Consider the following 27081-nt stretch of genomic DNA (forward strand, 5'->3'; position numbering starts at 1 on the left):
TTATTGAAAAATGTTAATTTATTAATTTTTTTTAATGAAAAAGATTCAAACTCACATGTCTCCCTCTCCCTTTTCCGTCATCAAATTAGTCTTATAGCTCCTCTAACTCATTCAATAGTAGAGCTTATATGGAATTATTGGTTATGCACACCTATCAAAGTTCTGTGACTCAGTACTTTTAATATCTCGAATTGTTTGCAAATGCAATTTATAGCAGTTTTGTTGCAGGAAGATCCTTTTGACAGCAGCTTAATAGAGCAGAAGCCATTGAAACAGTTGTAGGCTTGTAGCTACTTTAAATTGTCAAATTTGTAATGATAGAGTATCACCACAATCAGCCTGAACTCTTATTAGGGTGTCACTTTTCCTATACAGGAGAATCATTAATGGAAAAATCGTTTGAGTAAATGAACAATTGAGCTTCTCTTTCTCTCTTTTCAATCATAGAAAAAGTATAAAAGCTTCAACAGAGATAGAGGTGCTACAAAATTGAGTGATAGTAATATAGTATGTATGAGTAATTGAGTATTATAAGTAAAACCATGTCGTTTCTGCTAGATATGAAATTACTAAGTTGCAGAACCTATATTATGTTACTGAAATCTTCACCTAAATCTGCTCTGGGTTTTGACTAAGTTTGCTGGTTTCAATTATAATAATTTTATGGTCCCTAAAATTATAATAATTTTTTTACTTTAACTCCTATAAATAATTTATTCAACTTTAATCCTTATTTATAACTTTAAAGAATTAAAAATAAATAAATTTTTATTAAATAAAAAATTATAAATCATTATCTTTTAAAGAACAAAAATTATATTAAAAATTTAAATAAAATATGGACTCGAAAATTTTAAAATGAGCAATAATAAAGTAAATAATTTCAGCTGAGGATAAAAATGTGAACAATTGATATAACAACACCTGTATATATTTTGTGCGTCTCTCTACGTATTTTAAGTAAAAATAAAAGAAAAGGAAAAAAATTTAGAAGTTAAAAAATTAAAAATAACTAACAATATGAGAATAGTGAGTAATTATTAAAAGAGAATAGTAGAAGTTTAAAAATTAAAAAAAAAAGATAAAATTATCTAAATTTTGTAGACACTAAAAGAAGATATTTCCATGATTGGTAATAAGTATAGATAATCATTAATTTTCATTAACAACTAAAATTATCTCCCTCACTCTTTAAAAGTGAATTATCAATTGGTTGAATATAGTATGAAATTGTTGTAAATTTTTAATACTTGTTTTTTAATTTTTTCTCATCATAAAAAATTAAAATAAGAGAGTCAGATCTAATAAAATTTAAGTCCATTTTAATCATAATTTTTACTAATTATTTCAATTATTTATCATGTAATTTAATAAAAAATAACATGATATTCTTATGGTAAAAAAATAAACTCTAAAAATAAAATTTTTATCTGTGTATGAAATATTTTTTTGTGAAAAACTGATAAAAAAATATTGAAAACATATCTTTTCTAAAATACATATCATCAAATATGAGAAGTAATAGTTTTGTTAAGATTGGTTGTATATTTTGGTTTTGGACTTGCAAGGTGAAGTGTTCCATTAATTTAATTAAAAAGTTAAATATTAAATACTATTAATGAATGATAAAACTATTAATGGATAAAAATAACTACTCATTAATGGTAATGAAGAAAAATATATTTTGATTCTGTTTTTTATATTTATTAATCACCTGTGTTTATTTTTTTTTATTATTCCGTAAGATCACATTTTGTTATTTTAGTTTTGAGAAACTAACTAAATTTCTCGATCTATCATTTCCTAAAAATTAAAAACTTCTTTTCTGCCAAAAGTTCTCTAAAGTATACTTTTCCATGAGGATTAATCCAATCTTCTCATCGACAAAACCAAGAAGCCTACGTACGATGCAATGAGATAACGCTGCCAAATCATATTATGGCCAAGTGGCAGAACCACGCGGTGACACCAACGCAGCGCGTTGTTGCAACTCAGCATTCCCTCACTCGGTCGCTTCATAACTAAGCAAAACAAAAGCACATTGTTTTAGCAACTTGGAAAGAAAAGTCGCATATCCATTGTGCGCACCCAAATACTACAAGCATTTCATTTATTTTTCCATTCCTTATAAAACCCGAAAACAAAAACCACGCAATGGTCACGTCCAACACCAACAACACCATCCTCAAAATCTCCAAACTCGCGATCCTCCTCGTTTTGTTCGCTTCAGTCTGCAACGTCGCTATGTCGGACTCCACCGCCAAACCCCTCGACCAGCACGCCACCACGGGCTCTGACCCTACTGCGCCAGCGGTTCACATCGTGTACACCGAGAGACCACAGAACGAGGAGCCTGAGGCCTACCACATCAGAACCCTCACTTCAGTCCTTGGCAGGTGAAAATTGTTCTATTCAATATGCTTCTCTGTAGCCCCAAATTTTGTTAGTAGTAACAAATTTAACTGCAGAACACGTTACTCCTTCATATCTATAAATTTTAGAATAACTTGGAAAAAAGTAAATCACAAAACCTAATTTGATTTTGGTTTAGGGTCTTGCTATTCGTCCTTACGACAAGAAATTAAAAGGAAAAAAAAAAGATTCTTTATTGAAAATCATATGAAAGTGATTTTTATGCATTCCAATAAACACCTCCTTTCACTTTCATAATCAGTACCCTTGTGATCCTGGTTAGCATTTGTCTTTGGTTCAATCTTTTTAGTATAAACCTTTAGCGTATAAACATGAGGCGCGGTAGTGCTCTCACCCGATTAAGTTAGCATTTGCAGGAATCAATTTGCGCGTTTAGTTTTATCAAGACTAAGTACAATATTCACCTTTGCATTCTTTCTTGATGGGGAATTTTATAGAATTTCATTGGAATCATCGAATTATAGATTGTCATATAACAAAGATTGTTGAGTTTTGTAATAATTGCTTTCAAATTCATGGCTAGGTTGAAAAAACGTGAAAATTGAACTCTGATTTTTATATTTTTGGGGAGTTAAATTGGATCGAGGGGTCTTTTTTGGGACTGAATTGGGTGCTCACTGAAAATTTGACATTGGTTCATTCTACTTTTTAACTGACCTTAAATTAGTCCCTTTGTTTAAAAAATATCTTGTCAAAATTGACTTAGACATAATTCAAGGACGAGTTTTTTAAAAATAAAAATAAAAATAGAAGGACTAATTAGTCTGGAGAAACTCAATTTTCGGTAACTATTTACCTTATAAAAAATTAGTTATATTGGTTATATTAATTTGTACCTATTACTTCTTGAAAGGACTAATATGACTATTATTCACTGCCTTTTAGGGAGGAAAGTATAAAAAAAAATCATTTTTTTCCATTAGATTTAGAGGGACTTGAGAATTTAGTCTTCCTGTTTTCTTTTGGGTAATTGTGTGATTGGTTAATGCTTGCAGTGAGGAGGCTGCAAAGGAAGCTTTGTTGTATAGTTACAAGTCTGCAGCCAGTGGGTTCTCAGCTAAGCTTACTCCGGAGCAGGTTGAACAGATTTCAAGTAAGTCTGATTGTTTTTCAATCTAATTTTTATTATTCATTTCCCCCCAGCTAAACTCCCTGATGTAATGTAATATGGTTCATTTTTAATTTTTTTTATTTTATCCTTTTGAAATTCCCTGATGCATTGTGGCTCTTTTATGCTGATTGTTTATGTTTGCATCTAAGCAATATTTGTGTTTTGGATGATTGGATCTTTGACTGGTTAGAAATTTGAGAGTTATGACTTAATTTGTGAAAGTGCTTAGACAGATACCACTTAGTTTACTTCCATGACAACATTGATCAAATGTTAAACCATCCCCAGTGAAATACAGATAAAAGAGCAAGTGACATGCATCTATGGCTTTGCTTAATTTTTATGGAGAATCAGTTTTTAACTGAATACTCTCAATGCATCATTTATATTAGGATAAAATGCAAATTTGGCCCCCATATTTTTGTCAATAAGTGATTTTGGTCCCCCTATTTTAAAATTGAAACATATAGTCCCCCTTCTTTATAAAACCAGTGATTTTGGGCCCTCCATCCAAATCAGTACTTTGACTGTCAAATAATTAAGGTTGAACATTATAAATTTTTTTTAATAAATTGAAATTTATTTTAATTAAAAATAAAAATTAAAAAAACTGTGATCCTATGCTTCAATAACCACCATGAAACTCCAATCCCTAACCCTCATTTGTTCCTCCGTACTCCCTTCTGTCACCTTCTCTCCTCCCGTCGCTGCGGTCCTTTGCAGTGAGTATGCCAGCCTCAAACTTAGACTTGAAAAGATCAACGGTGCTTCTCACACTAGCAGGCATTCTTCAAACCGTCTATGCATTTTCTCCAAGCCCATTTTAATCTTCCTAGGAGGACCCCCAAGAATCTTATTCACAACAGCACTTTTCGTCTATGGCCTAATCCCTCAAATATTCACCAACGCTGTAAACTTCCCCATTCAAAAATTCCTCAAAGCCCAGAGCATAGTGGCTCCAAGTGCATACATTTCAACAATGTTGAGTTCCGGCGAAAAATTGCTATTCTGCAAAAAATTGTTTATGTTTTCTGAAGCCAAATACAGAAACAACCTCATGTTTGCTACAATTTCATATCTAAGTATACTACGTGAAGAGTTAACAAAATTCTTTGTTTTTATATTAAGAGTTTAAGTGCACAAGCAACACCCTCTAACAGAAGTACACTGCAACTATGATCACTCTGGATGCAACAAAGATCAAAAAGGACCAATCAATAGATGAAAAAAAAGTAGGAGCCAGAATTGTGAACATGGCTAAACCCCCCACCAGCATTCTTTTTCTGAAACTTTAAATAAGATGTCTTCGCAGTGCGGGAAATGTAAGAAGGTTTAGCCATTGCACCAATCTTATATTCCCCTTCACCAGAGAGTATTTTGATCTTTCCAAGTCTGAGTCTGAGGCCGGTATAGCATGGCAATGCGACGGAGTTCCAGCAGCCAGAGACAATGATCAGAGGGAGTGCGGAAGAATGAATGATGGGTTAGGGATTGGAGTTTCACGGTGGCCATTGTAGTAGAGAATCACAATTTATGTATTTTTCTTTTTAATATTTAATTAAAATAAATTTCAATTCAATAAAAAACTAATTTTATAATGGTCAACGATAATTATTTGACAGTCAAAGTATTGATTTGGATGGAGGGACCAAAATCACTTTTTTTTAAAGGGGGACTAAATGTCTCAATTTAAAAATAGGGGGACCAAAATCACTTATTGACAAAAATAAGGGGACTAAAATTGCATTTTAGCCTTTATATTTATAAATCATTCAGAACACAAAATAAGCTGAATCAAACTGGATTTTATTTTATTTCTCTTCTCTTTGGGTTTTCTTCCTGAACAAACTTGGTCTAGTAGGCTTTTAATATCTATGGCAGAGCAGTTTCCAGTAACTTTGTAATTACTAATGCTACACTTCATATTTCAGTTAGCATTGTCCTTGGATATTTTCAGAAACACTGTTGTTGTGATGTTCTTTTATGCTCTGATATCATATGAAAAGAGTATCAAACATTTAACTGATAGAACTGCTTGAAGCATATTGCTAACGTAATCAAGTTCCACCTGAGATTTTCATGATGCTCTTGCTTTCTCTGAGTTTTAAATCATGAGACATCTTAATTCTGTGTGCTCTGCAAGTTGTGTTGTCGCAATTACAACAATCTGAAAATTATGACCAGTCCTGACAGCACTTACAGGGACTTTCATCTTCGTGAATTCTGGCTTTATTTGAATCATTGTTATCATATCTAGGGGAAGATAAAGTAAAAAATTCAAATTTTAATCTAATATTTTAGAATAAGAAACCATTAGTTGAGTGTTCGTATTTAAATTCAGGATGTTATGTTTAGAATAAGATACCATTTGCATGTGTGTTTCTTTGTGGTGGTCAATGGATTCAAAATTGCAGGATGATGGTTCTGTTTTACCGTTCATCTTTATTGATGTAAATCTTTTTTTTTTTGGCTCTATCATAATTCATAAGGGTATTGTCACGTCAATAATTTACTTGTTATCTTGTAAATACAAGTCTTTTTTTCTCTCTTCATCATAACATTAGCTCTTAGGATTGCAAGCATAAGTCATTTTAGTCCGTGACTTTTCGAAACCCCTCATCTAGTTCGTGACTTTGTAAAAAGTTATTCATTAGATGATTAATCTAGTTCGTGACACAATGGAAAGTAAGTTTGACTTTGCAAAAACTTATTCACCAACTAATTAGAACCCTCATCTAGTTTTTGCGACCATGTAAAAAAGTTAGGGACTAAATACCTGACACTTTTAATACCATAGACTAATTTGCTATTTTCTGGACCACTAATCTCCATTTATTTTTATTTGGTTAAAATATGTTTAGTTCTTTAAAAATATCTTGAAATTCAGTTGTAGTCTTTTGATAGATACCAACTGGTAAGGGAATAAGGACTGAATTTTATTCAAAGAAACAGAACAGAAATTACAAATTACACAGGAAATTGAGTAGACTAGTTAATACATAGGTTTCCCCAAGATGTTTGAGAGCCTGGTCTCTCCCTTCCTGAAAACCCATTCAAAAAACTGCCTAACCCCCCCTGCTGTTACTTCAGAATTTATTCTGCAATAACTGCTTAAGGCAGTTACATATGGTCCTAAAAACACACATAATTTATTTTGCAATAACTGCTTAAGGCAGTTACGTATGGTCCTAAAAATACACACACCTAATTAAAATAACAACTGCTTGAAATAACTACCATAAACAACAACTGAAACAATTCAATCCTATTAATAAATCTTAAGTCTTGGCTCTCCTCTTATAATATTTACTTATAAGAGGCCTAACATCTTTATAGAAATCTAATCGTTTTTAGTTCATACAGTTATCAAAAGTGACCCCACATCAGAACTAAAAACATGTGCTTCTGTTAGTCATTAAAAATCTATTAAGTTTGTAGGGTTAATTAATAGGGAGTGAAACCAAATTTTGAGAGTCAACATTATCTCTTGTCTCTCTCTCTCTCTCTGTTCTGTTGTGCATGATTTGCTATTCCTACTGATTTTTCTCATTGAGCTCCCCGTTGGCCCATATAACCTGCAAAGTTTTTACTACTTTACAATGTGCAGAGCTACCAGGTGTTCTTCAAGTTGTTCCTAGCAGGACATATCAGCTCCATGGACCAAATAACCTGCAGTAGAGAATGTTCACCTAAAGTTGTATCGGTTAAACCGTTATCTATGCCATGTATAAACTAAACTAGTGTGGCTCTAGACTTGTGCCAATAAGAACATGGAATTAATATATAATAATACATTACTAATATTTGTGCTATATGTTTATCAATGTGTCATGTATTCAAAGTGGCACCAATGGACCCTGTGTTGTGCTTGTGCATATTATCCTGTAAAACCATTGAGAACTTGTTTTGATGCTTTGAGATGTAAATCCTAGTCACCGAGGTTGTGACCATTAACTTAATTCGGTTCATTTGGTATTAAACGTACGTTGTTAACCAATTGTTGAACTGAATTATTTATTTATATTTATTTTGACAGGGAATATATCACTTATTCAGATATTAACTTCATATTATTTTTTTATCTAATTAATTTAGGATTTTCTTTAGGAAAAAAATACGTTATGGCAAAAGATAGTAGTATTTCTTAAAATATATAAGGCAATTGCAGTTTTGTTTTGAAAAGAAAGGATATAGTGAAACTAAAAGAGAATAGTTTTAGTGCTTTTATCGTAAGATATAAAAATTATCTGCGAAAATACAAGGTAATATTATAGAAGCATTTTTAAATATTTATTGCTTTTGTGTGTGTTTAGGGTTATAAAAATGATTTGCGTTTAATCTTGAAAATTTGAGCCAATTATACTTTTGGTCTCCCAATTGAAATTTGCTCATCAGTCTCCTAAATTTACTATGGGACTAAAAATAACATTTTATGAATTTGAGAGACTAAAAAGAACAAATACTTAATTGGAGAAAAAAAATAAAAGAGTATTTTAAATTTGAGGGACTAAGAAGATTTATGCTAATTTATTTGAATAAATTCTTAATTATATGAAGAAATAAATTCTTAATTATATAAAGAATGATACAATTAAGTATATATTTGATTGTGTGATGTGAATTCAAAAAGGCTTAAAACCTTTGAACTTACAAGCACTTAAATTACACCCACTTATCTTAAGTGTTGGAGATGCCACAAGGATCATCAAGCCTTGATAAAGTCAGAAAAAGTTCTGAAAATAACCAAAAGAGAAAAACTCTCACTTATCTGAATTTTGTGGCTAGGAAACACATTGGGAGATTTCAGTGTTTCTAGGGCTTATCAACGAATCAATCAGTTTCATACTTTGAATGAGTCTGAAAATTGGAAGAAAATTTGGAAGATTAATGCTCCTCAGAAGATTAGAGTATTCATCTGGCAGCTTGTGCACAAGCGGCTTACTACCAAGAAGCGTGTAGTGAGTTGGGGGATTGGTACTCTCTCTTGTCACCGTTTCGTCACTTTGAAGAGACCATTCTGCACGTCATGCGTGATTGCCCTTTGGCTAGCCAGGTTTGGTTACATTTGATTAAACCCTCCCTTAGAAGTCAATTTCAATTTTTGTAATTCTATGAGTGCTTTAGATAACACCAATTGGTCTAGTCTTTGGGCTACGACTTGTTATTATTATGGTTGTGGCGAAATCAATATGTTCGTAATACTGACTTTGTTAGGCCTTTTAAGTGTTGGGAGTTCATTGGTTCCCAATGTAAGGTCTATAAAGATGTTGCCTCTAAGTTCAAACCACATATACATAGAAGAAATGAGCAAATTCTAATTAGGTAGAAGCCTCCAGATGAAGGTGTTATAAGACTGAATACATGAGTCCATGCATAGTGATAATGATATGGCAGCTTGTGGAGGATTACTAAGGGATTGTCATGGCAGATGGGCGGCTAGTTTTGTTTAAAAGCTGGGAAATACATCAGCTTTTGTGGCTGAATTATAGGGAGCTTACTTGGGTTTATCCTTAGCTTGGGACAAGGGGGATAAAAATTTGGAAGTAAATATAGATTCTCTGGTAGTAGTTGTTAGCATCAAAATCTCTAAACAGGGATCAGCATCTGGGTGGAGTCTTATTAATACTATTTGTTGGCTTATTGGTAGAAGATAGAATGCTATCTTTGTCATATTTACAGAGAAGCTAATGGATGTGCAGATGCTTTGGCCAATTATGCTTGTGCTATGGAGGAGGAGTATGTGATTTTGGAGCAATAACCAGCTTGGTTAAGTCAGTTGCTTGATTCTGATGTGTTTGTAATTCAATTTCCTCGTAATGTTCTGATGTAATCCGTTTCCTTGGGCTTTAGCCTCATTTAATACCAGAAAAAATTACTAGGCATTAAACCCCTATGTAACAACACATTAACTAGGCAAATGAAAAGACTAAATAACTCACACTAATCAGCTTGTTTAATATGTAACAATTGATTACACTTATCATTCTAAAGTTGAAAATTTTCTTATTAAACTCTTAAGCTTGTCCAAACGTATCTGTTGCCCTTAAAAACACTCTTCCAGTCCAAATTAACATAATTGAGCTTCAATACAATGTATAATTGATAGTTGATGCTCTTTAATTTGAATTGTTTTGGCCCAAATCTTCTTCTACAACTCCATCTTTAGCCCAAGTTAGTTCAAAAACATGATGGGTGATGCTAGGTGCACCAGCTTTATTGCTTGTGCACCCAACATTTTTTGTTAATTCTAAAATTATCCTATGGTTGATCTGTATGGTTTGTATGGATAAACTTGATCCGTAAGTATAATTTAAACATACGTCCGTATGATTCATACAGATCAACTTGAGTGAAGGGCATTTTCGCCCATTCACTTAAAATGCTGGGTGCACCAGCAATAATGCTGGGTGCACCTAGCATCATCCAAACATGATTAGGCTCAAATTTAGGTTGGTTAGAATTATGTTTAGCCCAAATGTCTTAAACAAGTCCATTTAGTCTTTCTTGAATCTCTTGGTCATTGCTCTTGTAATAGGTCCACTAGAATTTGCAAATGATCCCTTAAGGTGCTTGAGTGTGCTTGTTCCAGCCTTTGATTCTCATCATCTCCTTTTTCCTCCAAAGGATTCATCCTTAAATCTTCACCTACATCATATGGAGACAAATCAACAACATTGAATGTAGAACTAATATTGTACTCGCTAGGAAGATCTATCTTGTATGCATTGTCTTTTATCCTTTCAAGGACTTGAAATGGTCCTTCTCCCCTTTGAGCCAATTTAGATTTTTGTTGACCTGGAAACCTCTCTTTCCTCGTATGCCTCCACACTTAATCACCTGGTTCAAAGATAACACGCCTTCTTCCTTTGTTGGCGTGTGATGCATATTGGTCATTTTTCTTTTGAAATTGCCTTACATTTTCATGAAGCCTCTTCACCATTTCAACCTTCTTTTTTCCATCAAGACTAGCTCTTTCATCTACAGGAAAATGTATTAAATCCACAAGAGTTAGTGGATTAAACCCATAAACTACTTCAAAAGGAAAGTAACTAGTAGATGAACGAACACTCTTATTATATGGAAACTCAACAAATGGAAAGCATTCTTCCCAATTCTTCAAATTCTTTTGAACAACAACTCTAAGCAACTGAGTTAAAGTTCTATTGACAACTTCAATTTTTCCATTTGTTTGTGGGTGATAAGATGTAGAAAACAACAATTTAGTATCAAGCTTTCCCCACAAGACCTTCCAAAAATGACTGAGGAATCTTGTATCCCTATCAAACACAATTTTAGATGCACCATGAAGTCTTACAATTTCTTTGAAAAATAAATTTGTAAAATGAACAATATCATCAATTTTATGACAAGGAATGAAATGTGTCATTTTAGAAAATCTATCAACTACCACAAAAATTGAATCTCATCCCCCCTTGACCCAGGAAGTCCCAAAATAAAGTCCATAGATATTTCTACCCAAGGTTCATTAGGTACTGGAAGAAGAGTATACAAAGCTTGTGGTAAAACTCTAGATTTTTCCTTTTTACAAGTAATGCACCTACCAAAGATTCTTTCAACATCAAGCTTCATTTTAGGCCAAAAGAAATGTTCATGCACAACATCTAAAGTCTTTTTCACACCAAAATATCCCATTAATCCCCCGTGAGCTTCCCTTACAAGCAATTCATGCATAGAACATTGAGACACAATTTATTCTCTCTAAACAAGTACCCTTAAACTCTATAAAATTTCCCAAATGCTCCATTTTCACATGCAGCAAAAATTTCAGCAAAGTCACCATTGTTTTAATATAAATCTTTCACATATTCAAAACTAATTAATCTTACTTCAAGAGAAGTAAGTATAACATACCTTCTGGATAAGGCATCTACAACTATATTCTCCTTACCTTTTTATGACATATGGAAAAAGTTCAATGAACTCCAACCACTTTGCATGTCTTTAATTCAACTTCCCTTGACCTTTCAGATGCTTCAAAGATTTATGATCTGTATGAATGACAAATTGCATTGGCCAAAGGTAGTATTGCCAAGTCTCTAATGCTTTCACAAGTGCATAAAGCTCCTTGTCATATGTTGGTTAGTTCAAAGCTGCAACACTTAAATTTTCCCCAAACTAAGCAATAGGCTTTCTTTCTTGCATTAAAATAGCTCCTATACCAATTCCTGATGCATCATACTCAATCTTGAAAGTTTTATTAAAGTTAGGAAGTGCTAAAACAAGTGCAAAACATAACCTATATTTAAGAACTTGAAAAGCATTGTCTTGGGCTTTCTTCCATTTGAATCCCACAATTTTCTTAATGATCTCAATGAGTGGTGCGCTGATTTTGCTAAAATCTTTCACAAAAATGCCTATAAAAACTAGCTAAGCTAGGAAAACTTCTCACCTCAGTAACACTTGTAGGCATTGGCCAATCTTTTATTGCCCTTACCTTATTCTTCATCAACTTCCATCCCTTGTGAACTAACAACAAAACCAAGGAAAACAATCTTTTCCATACATAAACAACATTTTTCCATGTTAGAATACATTTTTTTTGCTTTTTCAGAAAGCCAAGGACAATGCAAATGACTCACATGCTCATCAAGATTCTTGTTATATATTAAGTGTTAAGTCGAAAGACATTTGTGTCTTAAGACGAATCAAGAATGTTAATTATTTTGATTGGATGTAAATAGATACAAAAGGTTAAAAGTTGCATCTTATGCACTATCAGACCATGTTTCAAGAGTCTATGTTTGATGGTTCAAACGATAGCAAGATGAAATCATGATCTGATACTGAAAAAGATTATGGAACTCACAAACCAAGAGGGGGTGAATTGGTTTCTAAATCAAATCCAACAAAAAACCAGAGTTAAAAAAAAAACTTCTTTTCCAAGGATCATATCACAAACTTTTAATAAACCGATATTTAACCAATCACCCTTAACACAAAATCTTTTGTTAAAGTTCTTTCTTAAAAGGATATTTTCTTTAACCTTCAGTAAATTGATCAAGACTATAATGAGAAAGAAAGATAAGATCAAGAGAAGATGTACACCAATTTTTATACTGGTTCACTATGCATATAGAATTCTTACTAGCAATCACAATCCATCTCAGTTCCTACCCCAGAAAAAGAGATTAAGGTATCCAACCCTAGGGTCATTTGTGAATAAGAGCCTAAGAGAAACCTACCCTTAGCCCAAACTAGAAAAACTTATTATAGCATGCCTTCAAAAATTCATGCATATGCTAATAATGTGTAAGTGTTAAACACACGAAAAACCGAGTCAATGAAAGACACAACCTGATCAATCATATATAATAACCTTGCTTGAGTGAATGAGTGTCTTCTTGGACTCAAGAGAAATTCATAACTCACTTTTACCATAAGATCTTCAAAAACGAAGTTTAGAAGTTGTGCGTCGCACTTTTTCTAAGCACTTAATCTTTTCTCTTTGTTTTACTTATTTAAGCTCGCACTTCATTCTCTTAGAAGTGAAAACACAAGGTGATTATTTATAGAGAAAACAATTATAACTTCATGTAATCGATTAAATAGTCAATGTAATCGATTATTTCAAAGAAGTAATCGATTATATTATCATTTCAATTGATTAAAGTGTTCTTCCCATTTTCTGGAAAACTTAAAGAACAATGTAATTGATTAAATTCTTGATGTAATCGTTTAAAGTGTTCTTGATCTCTTCTGGGAACACTTTTAAGAGCAAGTAATCGATTATGATTATCTGGTAATCGATTAAAGCATAGACTCCTGAAAAACCAATCATTATCTTAACTAAATTGTGTAATCGATTACGGTTACCTTGTAATCGATTAAACCGATACAGAAATGTCTCTACAAGCTATAAACACTTGTGTAATTGATTACGATTAGTCTTGTAATCAATTAAAATAGAGTTTTATGCATTGAAGAAGTTTCTAACTTTAGAAACAATCTTCTTACTCCTACATGATGATGCATGATGTACATATGAAAATATAGAGACTAAGATGCAACAAACAAAACAACAATCAATACAAATACCACTCAAGAGAGCTGGGCATGTAAACCAAAATTAAGTAAATGAATTACCTAAAGGATACATTACCTAATTCACATGGCTATTGTAAGATCTAATTCAGTAATCAACCATAAATTCAAAGCATATTTAATAATAACTAACATGTTTCCATGTGTAAAACACTTTTTCACTTGATAGCATTTCAAATTAACTAGCCTTATTAAATCATGAATGGTGTGCATATGATAACAAGTTAACTGCCATGAATAAGTATATATTATACCAATAAGCTATTTAAGTAACCACACAAAGTAGCACTTATCTAGACAAAATTCTATCAAGTAACTTGCACATATCTCTACAAAGTGCAAGTATACATGATCAAATAGAAGTGACATTGCAATCCTTGCCAAGCTCACGGTTAACACATGACAAAATATCAAATATATTTGAAGATTGATTTATATCCATACTTTATAATATCTATTATCATAATTCATACCTGGTTAAATAAAGAGAGTTTTCCATCACAAGATGAAATTTTCAAATGCTAAAAATTGTATCACTAGATTCACTACTTATATAATGATTGGATCTCTCCTAGTAATAAACTGATTAAATAATCATAAAACAGAACATAATAAAATAAAAATTGCATTTTTCATGATTTAATATACTAGAAGAATTCATAAATCATAACATGAGTATCCAAATGATAGCCAAGGTATAAGAAAATATTCCACTATGTACCTCTTTGTTGTTGTTCACTATTACTGGTTAACTTCTTCAGCTTGCTTGCTGAAACAAGGGAGTGATAGTAGAGACTCTGTATAGATAGCTATCGAGGATCCTATTCGATCCTTATGATAGAATTGATGTTTTTGCAACTGTCCCTTGTCATTAAATTTCACAAGCCCACCATTGGCTTCTTTTCCAACAAGATCACCACTTCTTGTATAGCATATTGGAAAGAAGTATCGAATAGGAATGTCATCAACAGACACAGACATAGTCTTTGTCCAAGATGACTGCACTTAGTATTCTTCCATCACCCATATTTCTACTGAAAAGTTCATCTGCATCAGCAATTCTCCAAATACCTTAAACCACACTCACAAAATCTATTTAATAAGCCAAAATCATATGGGAGATGTATATTTGAAAAGCTCCTTTTAGTACAATCAAAGGCAACGATAACATCCATTGATATTGATATGCCATAACTAAAAGCCACCCAATGAATATAACCTTTAAAAAACAACCCAACTTTGTTGTCACTAACACATAGTGCAGTACCTAAACGACAAATGGGTGGCCTCAATTTCTTTCCACGCATCAGCTTTGAGTGAGAAAAACTCCACATCGTTTAGACGATATTCTTTGTCACATGACATTAGAACCACCAAGTAGTCATCATTGATGGGTCATATCCAAAGCCACGAAAAGATAAGTATGTATCCTTATAAGATAAGTTGAAATTGGACATCGTCACAATACGCAACTGGTCTAGAAATCTGTGGACACCTGTGGAAGGATTCAACACGCAGAGAATATGTTCTAATTGCAAAAGTAAAAACTCTAGACATGAACCTATTATATGGACATTATGATAAGGTTTGGAGGCGCAAGAAACAGTCATTGAAGCCTATGGATCGGATTTCAGGAACAGAAGGTGCTATGGGGACGATTCTGTCTGTGTGCAACAACAGCTAGTTCAAAATGTGATATTGCAAAGCTTGAATCAGAGATGAGAGAAAGCCATGACTTACTCACACATCTGAAATGGAGAAGAAATTCATCGACAACCTCAACAGGATTTCAAATGTGACTTCCTGCGGCAGATACACACTCTTCTGCTACGACTGTGTTTCTTCATTATTGGTGCATCTCATTAAAATGTTAGCATAATTATATAGGAAAAATTGCATTTTTTGTCTTTGATTTCGATTTTGGTCCCCTTTTAAAATTATTGACAAATTTTGTCCTCCTATTTTATCTAATCAGCAATTTTGGCTCCCCATTTTAGAATTAGACGTTGCCTGTTACAAAGGAATATTGACTGTCACTTGGATGTCGAATTCATGGAAGATGAAATGTATTGTTGTTATCATTGGGCAATCAGAACATGACACGTGACAGTCATCATCCAATAAGAACGTGATACGTGACAGTCATCATCCAATAAGAACGTGACATGTAGTAGTCAACATTCCTGTGTAACAGCTAACGTCCAATTCTAGATTAGGGGACCAAGATTGGGTGATTGGATAAAATAGGAGGACAAAATTCGTCAATAATTTTAAAGGGGGACCAAAATCGAAATTGAAGACAAATTGGGGGACCAAAAATTCAATTTTGTCAATTATATATATACAGAGGATACTTTGACGGGTTTAAGAAATTAGATTTGATGTTTTTTAAAGGTTTAATTATTATGCGATCCTCGCACAAAAAATTATGCAGTCCCATATCTTTATTGAATTTTTAACATATATTGACGAAACATTCTAATTAACCAAAGTTGGTTAACATTAACCTCCTGTTGGCTCAATTTGTATATTGACTTGCGAATTTATAATATAATGTCTTTAGGCGCTAATAATTACATCAGTTTGGTAAATTATAAGTAGTTTTCATTTTCATAACCTTGCTCATTTAAAAATTTATTGTGCAATATTAAGTAGTTGTTTCATGTGTTGTAATATTGTGGTAAATTGTAGATTTCAAGGTTAGTATATTTATGCCAGTTGTTTCTCACATTTGGTTGGTGCTACAGGATGTTCTACTTTTTCTTCGAATCACGCAATAGGAAGGAGAATCCTGTCGTAATTTGGTTGACTAGGGGACCTGGGTGTAGCAGTGAATTGGCTTTCTTTTATGAAAATGGCCCATTCAAAATTCCTGACAACTTGTCTCTTGTGTGGAATGACTATGGTTGGGACAAGGTATTCTAATTTAATTTTACTGTTATTTTTATGTGTTACAATTTCTGAATTACAACGGTTGAAGTTCCCTTTATTTGTGCGTGTGTGTATGAAAGTAATGTAAGCAATATAAAATCATCATTTTTTTAATGAATTCATGTTGCTTCTTGAAGGATCAACTTACCATACAGTTGCCACACCCTACAATCAAGTTCAGGAACTTCAACTAACAGTGTGATACATAGCTACAGAACATGTTGCTTTAAATTAATATAGTTTGTGACTATTTATACTTGTAATCATTTACCATATTAATAGTTTTATTAGACAGGAAAGAGAAAAAGTATGAAACAAATGAAGAAATTGATTTAGTGGCTTTGAGGAGGAATAATCAGAGTGACTTTGCTTATTTTTCTATTAAGTTGTTGGCAACTTAATAGAAAAATAAGGCAAAGTTATTATATGACTCCCCCCTTCCCTCACCTCAAAGTCATTGAATTCATGACCCTGAAATGGCTGACAACCGATAAGGTTGTCCAATCTCTGCACATCAGAAATGGAAACACCCTTGAAATAGAATACAAAATAAACCATAACAAACACTACTCCAAAACATTTTAAGAACAAAGAGATGTGATTTCAAAATGTCTCATACTCCATCCAAGTGGACAAAAAGTATTGAAAAAATTGAACACGAGCACAAAATTGGTTTCCTTGTTTTACTAATAAGGTGTTTGGTAGGTAGGTTCTTGTTTCCTAGGAATCTTAAGTTGATGTTAGATTCTTATGTTTGGTATTAACTTTTTTTAAAACTAGCATTCACATAAATGGTTTTTTTAAGTATGTGATAACTATTAATTATGAGTATATTTTAGGGTCAAATTATATAAGAATTTGTAATTTTTCTCTCCTAATTTTTTCTTTTTGAGGAAATAATTGTTAAATTAATATCATTTAAGTTTTTGTGCATATAATATTAAAAGTGATGAATTTATGATGTTTAGTGAGTAAAATAAAGCTCAGCAAAGTGAGCTAATTAAGGAAAGCAAGCTAATTGAAGAAAACAGGGCTAATTAAGGAAAGAAGAATAATTAAGGAAAGTATGGATAATTAAGGAAAGCAAAGGCGGACTTAGTGCAAGAAGCCCATTAATTATTTATTTGCACTATAAGTACTTTAAGTGTGCTCGTAGTATATAATGAATATATTCATAAGACTCATAGATTATAAGGATCCTTATATTATGTACCAATGCATACCATAGACAAGAGTAATCCTTTGTTAAGTGTTGGGAATGTGGTATCCAAAATCACTGCTGTGGTGGGTAAGTGGTTGTTGTGAACTAAGAAGGATATGCATCTACAAAAGGAGCAGAACATATAAAACAAAGGTAAATCCTAAAGGACTCTATACATGCATAACATCAAACTTATTGTAAAGAAATCATCTTTCAGATCTGAACCCCAATCCTCTGTGCTACCTGCATCAGTAAAGTTTCAAGTCATTTCATGCATGAATAGAGAGAGACCTCATTAAGTTGGCATGAAAAACATAGCAGATATTAAAATCAAAATGAACCGGTTATAATACTGGTAAAATGCTAAAAACAACAGAAGATATATTCATACAAGGTTAAGGTTATCGTAAATTCATGATTACATTCAAGTTACAAACTGGAACTTGCCATAATGTTAAGTATTACCTTTTATATTTCTTATTTTAGTTTACTACTTATATTTACAACAATACGAACAAGGCATAGCATAACAGGAGGTAAAAAAATGGTATCATCTTTCCCCTTTATGTTTTTGGGTAACTAGGAAGATCTCTATTGGGATTTAGGTATCTAAGGGGATGGAGCAAAGGGCACCCAAAAGCAAGCAACCCATGAATCCTGATTTTAAATACCAAAGGAGTTACCTTGCTTGGGATGATAATTTATTCTCCCCTAGTTATAATGTCCTTATATTTTCACCAATAAACCCAAATTTACTCAACTTTGCCACATTACTTGGTATTATCTCTTGTGTAAGTTTATTGTTTCAAATGTAAGTATGCTTTGTTCAATGGTCAAAAATGTCTGTAACAAGATTCTCAAGGCCCAAATCATGATGAGTTGCTTCCTCATCCAAAGCCATTGAAAAGCTTACTTCTAGAACATGCTACAATATTAGCTTGAAAGTGGGCATATTTTTACTTCTAGAATGATAAATTTTAGAAATGACATCATATGAATAAATATTTTTGCACTTTCAATATCATTGATTTGTTTTCTTTATCATAACATGTTCCTGCATGATGTGACTCAATGAGACAATAAATGATTCAGGTTTATTTCCACTATTTCCCTTCTAAAGATTTCTCACATTCATGACGCATCACCATTGCGAATGGCGTCAATACAATTGTATGCATCAATGGATGAGAGAGGAGGGAGGAGAGAATAACCAGTATTAACACAAATTGATGAAACAAAAAGCTAAAAAAGAGAAGAGCAATTAGCTTACCTCAGCTAACACTGCTACTGCATCAAACCGATTGACAGAATTTAATGCCCGTAGGAGAGGTTTTAATCTAGTGTCAAAGTTTGACACAACATCTAATTTCACACCTGATTTTCTAAGAGCTGTGAATACTACTTCTGCGCTAGGATCATTGAGGTGCCATGCCTATATGGATGATAGATAGGCAAAACTACCAAACACTACCCAAATACAAAACTTGCAAGCTCAACAGGTATAGAAAGAAAACACCTTCACTGAACAAGTCCTTAGTGTTAAGTAGAACACCAACTGATTTAGTAAGTTTAGATGCATACCTTGGCCACTACTCCTGTATCTAATAGCCAAGTTACTAGTATTCCAAACTCTTTGTACCGTGAAATAACCATATCTCTTGTCCATAAGAGTGCATATACACTTTGGTCCACTATGGACGTAAAAAATAGAGCAAGATGTAAATACATGAATTGATAAATAAGCTTCATGCTATATCTATAAAGGATAGCAAGGAACACATGTACCATAAAACATCAAACTAAACAAGTATCTGAATCTACAACAACATGTAGGAAATTGGTTGTTGAAGGTGTTTTGAACCTTCACACTTTAAATTTAGTGATTCCACACTTAGTAATGACTTAACAATATCAATTGTGTGTATTTTTGCTAGTAATGTTTGCTTTAGTATAGAGTTGATATATATTTACTAGTTAGGCTGGAAAGCATTTTACAAGTAGTACCTATTTTAAGTTTGGTTTGGCACGAACAAACTACAAAGGCATGTTGTTTTACTAATATTTAACTACTTGTGAAGGAGTTGATATCATGTATAGTTTAAACTCCTTTTACTCTACCATAAGCTCAATACTTGTTAAGAACTGCTTGCGTCTTTGAAGCCCTTCTCACCATTTTGAAAGCTGAAACCAGGTTTGAATTAATCTCTAAAATTTGAACTATTAAATTCTTAATTGTGCTTTTATTGTGACACAATAGTTAATAATTGACTATGGTTTTGTAGTATTTGTGTTTGGTTCTTTGTCTTTATTTGGTTGGCCACCAATGGTGGATAAGAGGATTTGTTCATTAAGGTAGTGGCATAGTGGGTTCGTGATAAATAACAATATATGTATGTTGCCCATAGTCTTTTAATTATATTAAGATAATGTCACATTTTCCATTCATTGATTGAGGTAGATGTAAAAGGATTATGCACACCTTTTATTCATGAACTCTATAAGCGTACTGATAGTTTTTGATGCAATCCTATCCCCCAAGGGCATTGGATAAAAGACTCAAAGAAGATTGGGCCAAAGATGCTAAAGAAGACCCTAGGGTTCTCATGAACCTCAGGGTAGATTTTTGAGCCCACAGGATCAGTATGAACCCACTTATCTTTGTACATATTAGATTAAGGTTTCATTATTTTTGGGCCTTGTATTTAGGGCTCCATAGTGTAGGGAGGGTACCCTAGTAGTGTAGGATTTTTCAGCCCTTGTATTTTAGGGCACCTAGACTAGTTTTTGTATTGGGGGTAATTTTGTAATATCATATGCATTAAGTGCACTATTTAATGTGTGTGTGTTGGGAGATAAATTTAATTGAATTGGAAGAAGTCCAATCCAATTAAATTCTGGATCATCTTAAGGGAGAGATGAGCATTTGCTTGCTACACCCTATTGCTACATTATATAGTCACACTTTGTTCATGCCCTTCACGCTTTACATGCCTCATGACACCTAAGCACACTTAGTGGAGAATTTTGGATTTGATCTTGGATTAGTGGGCTTAACCATAGCTTAAATTCACTAATCATAATTAGTAAAATTTTGGTCCAAATTTGGCTCCACCAATTCAAATTAAAATTCAAGTGAAATTTGAATAGAAATTCAAATTTACCTCCAATTTTGTGTGACACTTACGCTATAAATAGAGACCTTGTGTGTGCATTTTTTTCAACTTTGATTATTTAAGAATTACACTTCAAAGTTCAGACCTCATTTGAGGCATAAAATTTCGTGCTCCTTCTCCCTCCACTCATCTTCTCCTACCTTCAAGCTCTTATCCATGGCTTCCTATGGTGGTGAGCTTGTTCTTGACTCATCTTCTCCTTGAAGTGGCATCTCTAATCACCTTTCCTCCTTCTCCATTCGGCTGCCATTGATCTTCAAGAAGCAAAAGACTCCATTGATGAAGAAGATCCAAGGCCTATAAGCTCTACATGGAGCTACATCAATTTTTGACCCAATCTATCACAGGATGCTACAACAAACATAGTAAAATTCAGGAAAAAGTTGCCAAACTTCTACGAATAAAATATTCCTTGAACAAAATGCCATTGAATTAAAACAAAGAGAAAGTAGAAATCTGGGATTAGTGTTGAATTTTTGGGTGGAATATGCTTGCCACTCAGAACATCAAGCAAGACTGTGCCCAAAATGTATATTAATTTTTTGTAGAGTGATTGTTGCCAGCTATGTCTAATTTGACACATCTGTGTTGGGTGGGTTAAGAAATTTGATAAGTCAGAATGCATGGATAAATGAAAATAGATATGGTCCTGTTCTAACTTCCAATAAATAACAAGGTACACCAATGTAGAAATAAACACTTTTTTCTACAAGTAGACAAATTGTAAGAACATGGTGCCTATACCAATGAATATGTCTACTCATTTGACTTATATTAATTGAAGAGAAAACATAACTTCTGGTTAAAAACATGAATGTAGGATAAACTGAAGACAACGATAGTAATACTATATAATTGACCTAGCTAAGGTACAACAATGCCAACTATTTTTTGATAGCATTGAACACCTCCTTAGGACAATTAGAAATAAATGAGTACCTAGGACAGGCCTGTACTCAAATACACAGGTGGGGTGAAACATACCTTTCCCTAAATGATTCTTGTGCTAATAATTATTTCCATAAAATGTCATATGTATGTCAAAATGATAATGTTAAAAACTTGGCAATTAGCCTGAGAATTTATGTCCAGAGTTTTTAAAACTAGTGTAAGATTTCTCATATTATACCAAGTTAGCACCTAAATATTTCAATCTTATAATTCTAGGGACTAAAAAATTAGTTAACTCATAAGGCACACACAAAATACTAATGGGCAAAAGTAATATATTTGTTAGTTAGGAAACAAAAAGATTAAGCAAAAGCAAATAAATTTAGGAAACAAAAAAATTAATAGTCACTAAGCTGGAGCAATATAGCCAAATGACCCAATCACAACTGACATGATGTTGAGTTCCCCTAGCTTGATTAACATCTTAGCGAGTCCAAAACCAACAACTTTTGCATTGAATAGAGTATCCAAAAGGATGTTTGCTTGTTTTTATATGTCTATGAACCACAGGTGGTGAACAGTCGTGGTGCATATAGCTCAAACCTTGAGCAATTCCAATGGCTATTTTCAACCAAGGCCAATCAAGGACCACTTTTCTTACTGAACCTGACTTAACCTTCTTGTGCAGCCACTTATCTAGGTTACCATTTTCTAGATACTCATACACAAGGAGCATAGAATCCTCATTAGAGATACAACACATCAATCTCACAAGGTTGGTATCACGAATATTGCTCAGTTTTCTAACTTTTGCAGGGAAAAAGGTTTAGGATCTTCTTTTCTAACTTTCTATTATTCCAAATGTTTTTAACAGCAACATAGCCTGAACCAACATCAATGCGGTATAATATATCGTGTCGACAACTACCAACGATGTTTTGTTCTATCATTCATGAGACAATGCTTGATTTTGTGAAATTAAGCCTATTTTAGGAAATGAGCTTCCATGAGTTAACCAATCCATGCTTTATTTTTCAATTAAATGTAATACACAACAGTGATACCAAAAGGTTGATTTTTGACAAGGCTACTATCATTAAACTTATAACCAAACCAACTGACCAACATGGGCCTTTGTTTTTTCTTTGAAAACCAGAATTTGTAAAGGTAAGGTTCAGTGCTAGGATATCAACACAAAAACCAGAATTGCCCAAAAAGCTACTAGCAAACATAGAATTTTCAAATTCACTTGGAATCCTCCTGGTAAAATGATTGAAAGGCAAATTGAGATTTTTGACTCTAGGGGGTAGAGAAGGAACTTGGCCAAAGAATTCATTTTCCTATAGATCAAGTTGACTAAGGGCAGGTAACTAACCAATTGCATGAGGGATTTGTCCATAGAGTTGGTTTTGGCTCAAATTTAGAGCTACTAGGGATTTCCATCATATTATATCTGATGAAAGTGCCCTAGTGAGTTGGTTTTGATCAAGCAACAAGGTTGTTAAGTTAGGAAAAGTTGTTAGCTGTGGTGGAATACTTTCGTTAAAATTGTTCTTACATGCATCAAACACTACCCAAATTAGTCTATGGTGACACTCCACTTGGAATTTCACCAAAAAACTTTTTGTAACTTATTTATTTACACTTTATATTTATATCGTTTTATTTTAATTGTTTAAAAAATAGGATGCTAACATGAAGAGGATTATTATTCATTATTTCACTTATTGGTAGAAATTAGTTTATTTAAATATATTCCTGTTGTTAGAAAAAACAACATGAAACAATATGTGCATTGTAAATATAGCTTCCTTTTTCTTTAGTTCTCCTACTTCTTACATAAAGATATAGTAAACTGGAACAATAAATTTATGTACTTGACTACCTCACTGAATTGAAAAACAAAATTAATAGGTGTAGCACCCAATGGGTTGACAACATTTTCATCATGAGGGTGAGAATTAAAGCCTGGTTAACCAATATTAAATCTTATTTCTTTGTATCGAAATTCAATAAAATTATCAAACTTAGTACATTTAAATCAATATTTAATTTTGTCAACTTTAATTTAGTTGTCAAAAACACCTAATCCTAGGCACAGTTGATTGCAGAACCTGCAACAATTACGCAATCATGTGTTTATACCTACCACGAATTACATTAATACAAGTTTTGTAACAACACTCATGTACCATTTGAGTAGAAAATATACAAAATCACATAATAAAAGTACAATTACACACAAGCAATTCATACATGATACAATTGAAATCCATAGGAAGTTTTTAGATTAGATGTTCATGTGCATTGCAAGTGAACCTTAATTTCCTGTTTGAGATTTTATACAATGATTAATATGGAAAGTTTGCATTAATCGATGTATTGAATCTTGAATTGTATGTTTGGACAGTCTGGGAAGACTCATTTTTTATAGCAAATTCATATGTATATGTTAATTGCCTTTTCTTAAATTTGTCAACATTTTGGTATATTGCATTTCACTTGGTTCTTCGAGTGCATAGTTGAATGTGGTTGATGATGACATGCCACTGATTTCATCTCATGTACTTGGGAACCTACGCAAAATGCTGCCGAAATTTCGACAAATTTAGAAAAGACAATTAACTTGTATTGTTGAATCTACTATAAAAAATCTTCCTAAATGGGATAGGGCCACACCTTTAATGAAAAAAGTGAGGTTTACATGCATGCCGGATAACTTTATGAAGGGTCACATCAAAGGGGAAACATGGATCGAAGTTGGATGAAAGTATCACGCATTAGTGACGAATATGGGAATGAGGTTGAACAATTCCTCCTATTTATTGAACTTAATGCACCATGTTTGCGTGAGAAATTTTTCTGTCCATGTGTTAAATGTGGAAATGGTAGACACCAATCAATAAATGACATAAGATAACATCTTATATGTCACGGGATCATTCCAAATTACACAAAATGGATATGGCACAGGGAATTGCTAGACATGCCATTAGTCTCTCACACTGAGCCGTTTGATGTAGACATGGGCCATCTTATAGAAGACATAATTCGCGATCTAGGGCAAGACAGATTTTAGCAAGCACATGCACATTTGTATGAGAAAATAGAAAATGATTCAATGAAGCCTTTGTATCCTGGGTGCACAGCTTTCACAAGGTTGTCAGCGGTGTTAGTTTTGGTCAACTTGAAGGCACGATTTGGTTGGAGTGACAAAAGTTTCACTGAATTGCTTGTGTTATTGAAAAAATTGCTTCCTGAAGATAGCACGTTGTCGAAGAATCAATACGAGGCGAAGAAGATTTATGCCCAGTGGGAATGGAGTACCAAAAAATCCATGCATGTCCATATGATTGCATATTGTACAGAAATCAGTTTGCAAAAATGCGCAAGTGCCCTACATGTGGTATATCACAATACAAGATCAACAATGGCGAATGTAGTGATGATGCAACCATAAACAACAGTCTTCCAACAAAGGTGTATTGGTATCTTCCAATAATACCAAGGTTTAAGCGATTGTTTGCTAATGGATATGATGCAAAAAACTTGACATGGCATGCAGATGGCAGAAAAAGTGATGGATTGCTCTGACATCCGACTGATAGTCCACAATGGAAAGTTTGCATTAATCGATGTTTTGCTAATGATTTACAACCTCCCTCCTTGGTTGTGCATCAAGCGAAAGTACATAATGCTTTGTATGATGATAGCAGGTCCAACGCAGCTAGGGAATGATATTGACGTCTATCTTACTCTGTTTATCGAAGACTTGACAAAATTGTGGGAATGAGAATCTGCAGTAGACCTATAGGTTGTGTGCAATGGTTTTTTTGTACCATTAATGACTATCCAGCATATGGAAATTTAAGTGGTTATAGTGTCAAAGGAAATCATGCATGCCCTATATGTGAGAAAAATACGAGCTTCCTACAACTAAAACATGGAAAGAAGACAGTATACACAAAGCACCAAAGATTTCTCAAACATTATCATTCATATCGACGATTGAAGACAGCTTTTAATGGATCTCAGGAAAAAGAAAGTGTGCCAAAACCATTAGATGGAAAAGAAGTTTATGATTGGATGAAGGACATCATAACTATCTTTGGGAAGACACAAAAAAATCAGCATATGAGACAAACATGTGGAAAAAAGGTCAATATTCTTTGATCTTCCATATTGGTCTAATCTTGATGTTAGACATTGTATAGATGTGATGCACATGGAGAAAAATGTTTGTGATAGTTTAATTGGCACCTTTCTTAACATTAAAGGCAAGACAAAGGATGGTTTGAAGCATCGTCAAGACTTGGTTGAGATGAGTATACGAGAGCAGTTGTAACCAATCTCACAAGGTCCGTGAACGTATCTAGTTCCGGCATGTCACACAATGTCAAAAAATGAGAAGAGGAGTTTTTGTCATTGTCTACGTAATCTAAAAGTCCCACAAGGATACTCTTCAAATCTGAAGAGTCTTGTATTCGACAATGATCTGAAATTGGTTGGCTTGAAATCTCATGATTGTCATGTATTAATGTAACAACTATTGCCTGTAGTGATTCAGGGAATCTTGCTTGACAAAGTTAGGGTTTCCATAACTTGTATATGCTTTGTTTTTAATGCTATCTGTAGCAAAGTCATTGACCCTAGAAGATTGGATGAATTGGAGAACGAGGCTGCCATTGTCCTTTGCCAAATGGAGATGTATTTTCCTCCATCATTTTTGACATAATGGTTCACTTAATTATTTATTTGGTGAGGGAGATCCGGTTATGTGGTCCTGTTTTTTATGGTGGATGGATCCAGTTAAGCGGTACATGAAGGTGTTAAAGGGGTATACCAAGAATCAATACTGACTAGAAGCTTTGATTGTGGAAAGGTATGTTGCTGAAGAATGTATCGAGTTTTGCTCCCAGTACATTGAAGGCAGTAAATCTATCGGCCTTCCTGAAACTCGTCATGGTTGGACACGGGGGTTCACACACACACACACAATTAAACAACACAGTAGAGGTCATTCCATACATAGATATTCATAAAAAAAATTATAGCAACGAACCCAAAAATGAACATGATGAGGGTTTTGGAAGAGCATAATAGAAATATTTGTTGATGACGGTGCTTCCAAAACATTAAGATTGTTAGCTGTTGGGCCAAATCTCAATGTACCGACTTGGAAAGGGTATGATATCAATAATTATTCCTTCTACACCTAGTCCCAAGATGACAAAAGCTTGGTGCAGAATAGTGGGATGGCTGTTGATGCTGATTTCGAT

The 27081-nt window shown here is 33.3% G+C and overlaps 1 protein-coding gene, 1 long non-coding RNA gene and 1 pseudogene across 4 annotated transcripts; 2 read left to right on the forward strand and 1 right to left on the reverse strand.

Moving 5' to 3' along the window:
- The first annotated feature begins 2046 nt into the window (after window positions 1-2046).
- On the forward strand, window positions 2047-7541 carry LOC114391066 (subtilisin-like protease SBT3.10). Its single transcript, XM_028352065.1, has 3 exons — window positions 2047-2396; window positions 3429-3526; window positions 7152-7541. Exons 1-3 carry the CDS (start codon window positions 2155-2157, stop codon window positions 7220-7222), a joined length of 411 nt encoding a protein of 136 aa, XP_028207866.1. The 5' UTR covers window positions 2047-2154; the 3' UTR covers window positions 7223-7541.
- Window positions 7542-8148: 607 nt separating this feature from the next.
- LOC114391077 lies at window positions 8149-20346 on the forward strand. 3 transcript variants are annotated; one of them, XR_003662056.1, is made up of 3 exons: window positions 8149-8597; window positions 16354-16522; window positions 19817-20346. It is a non-coding gene; the product is annotated as an uncharacterized LOC114391077 (long non-coding RNA). The 3 variants fall into 3 exon arrangements; XR_003662057.1 differs by lacking the exon at window positions 19817-20346 and adding an exon at window positions 16675-17374 and having other exon boundaries at window positions 8151-8597; XR_003662055.1 differs by lacking the exon at window positions 19817-20346 and having other exon boundaries at window positions 8152-8597; window positions 16354-16651.
- A 1864-nt stretch (window positions 20347-22210) lies between these two features.
- Window positions 22211-24836, reverse strand: LOC114373304 (annotated as a pseudogene).
- Window positions 24837-27081: the final 2245 nt, after the last annotated feature.

The sequence above is a fragment of the Glycine soja genome, chromosome 2 (assembly GCF_004193775.1).
Source record: "Glycine soja cultivar W05 chromosome 2, ASM419377v2, whole genome shotgun sequence".
NCBI classification, from domain to species: Eukaryota; Viridiplantae; Streptophyta; class Magnoliopsida; order Fabales; family Fabaceae; genus Glycine; species Glycine soja.

Excerpts from the sequence above, each read along its gene's own strand:
- LOC114391066 (XM_028352065.1), top strand. The coding sequence starts at position 2,155 with ATGGTCACGTCCAACACCAACAACACCATCCTCAAAATCTCCAAACTC. Across the intron at positions 2,397-3,428 it reads CTCACTTCAGTCCTTGGCAG|TGAGGAGGCTGCAAAGGAAG; the intron begins GTGAAAATTGTT and ends TAATGCTTGCAG. Across the intron at positions 3,527-7,151 it reads GCAGGTTGAACAGATTTCAA|AGCTACCAGGTGTTCTTCAA; the intron begins GTAAGTCTGATT and ends TACAATGTGCAG.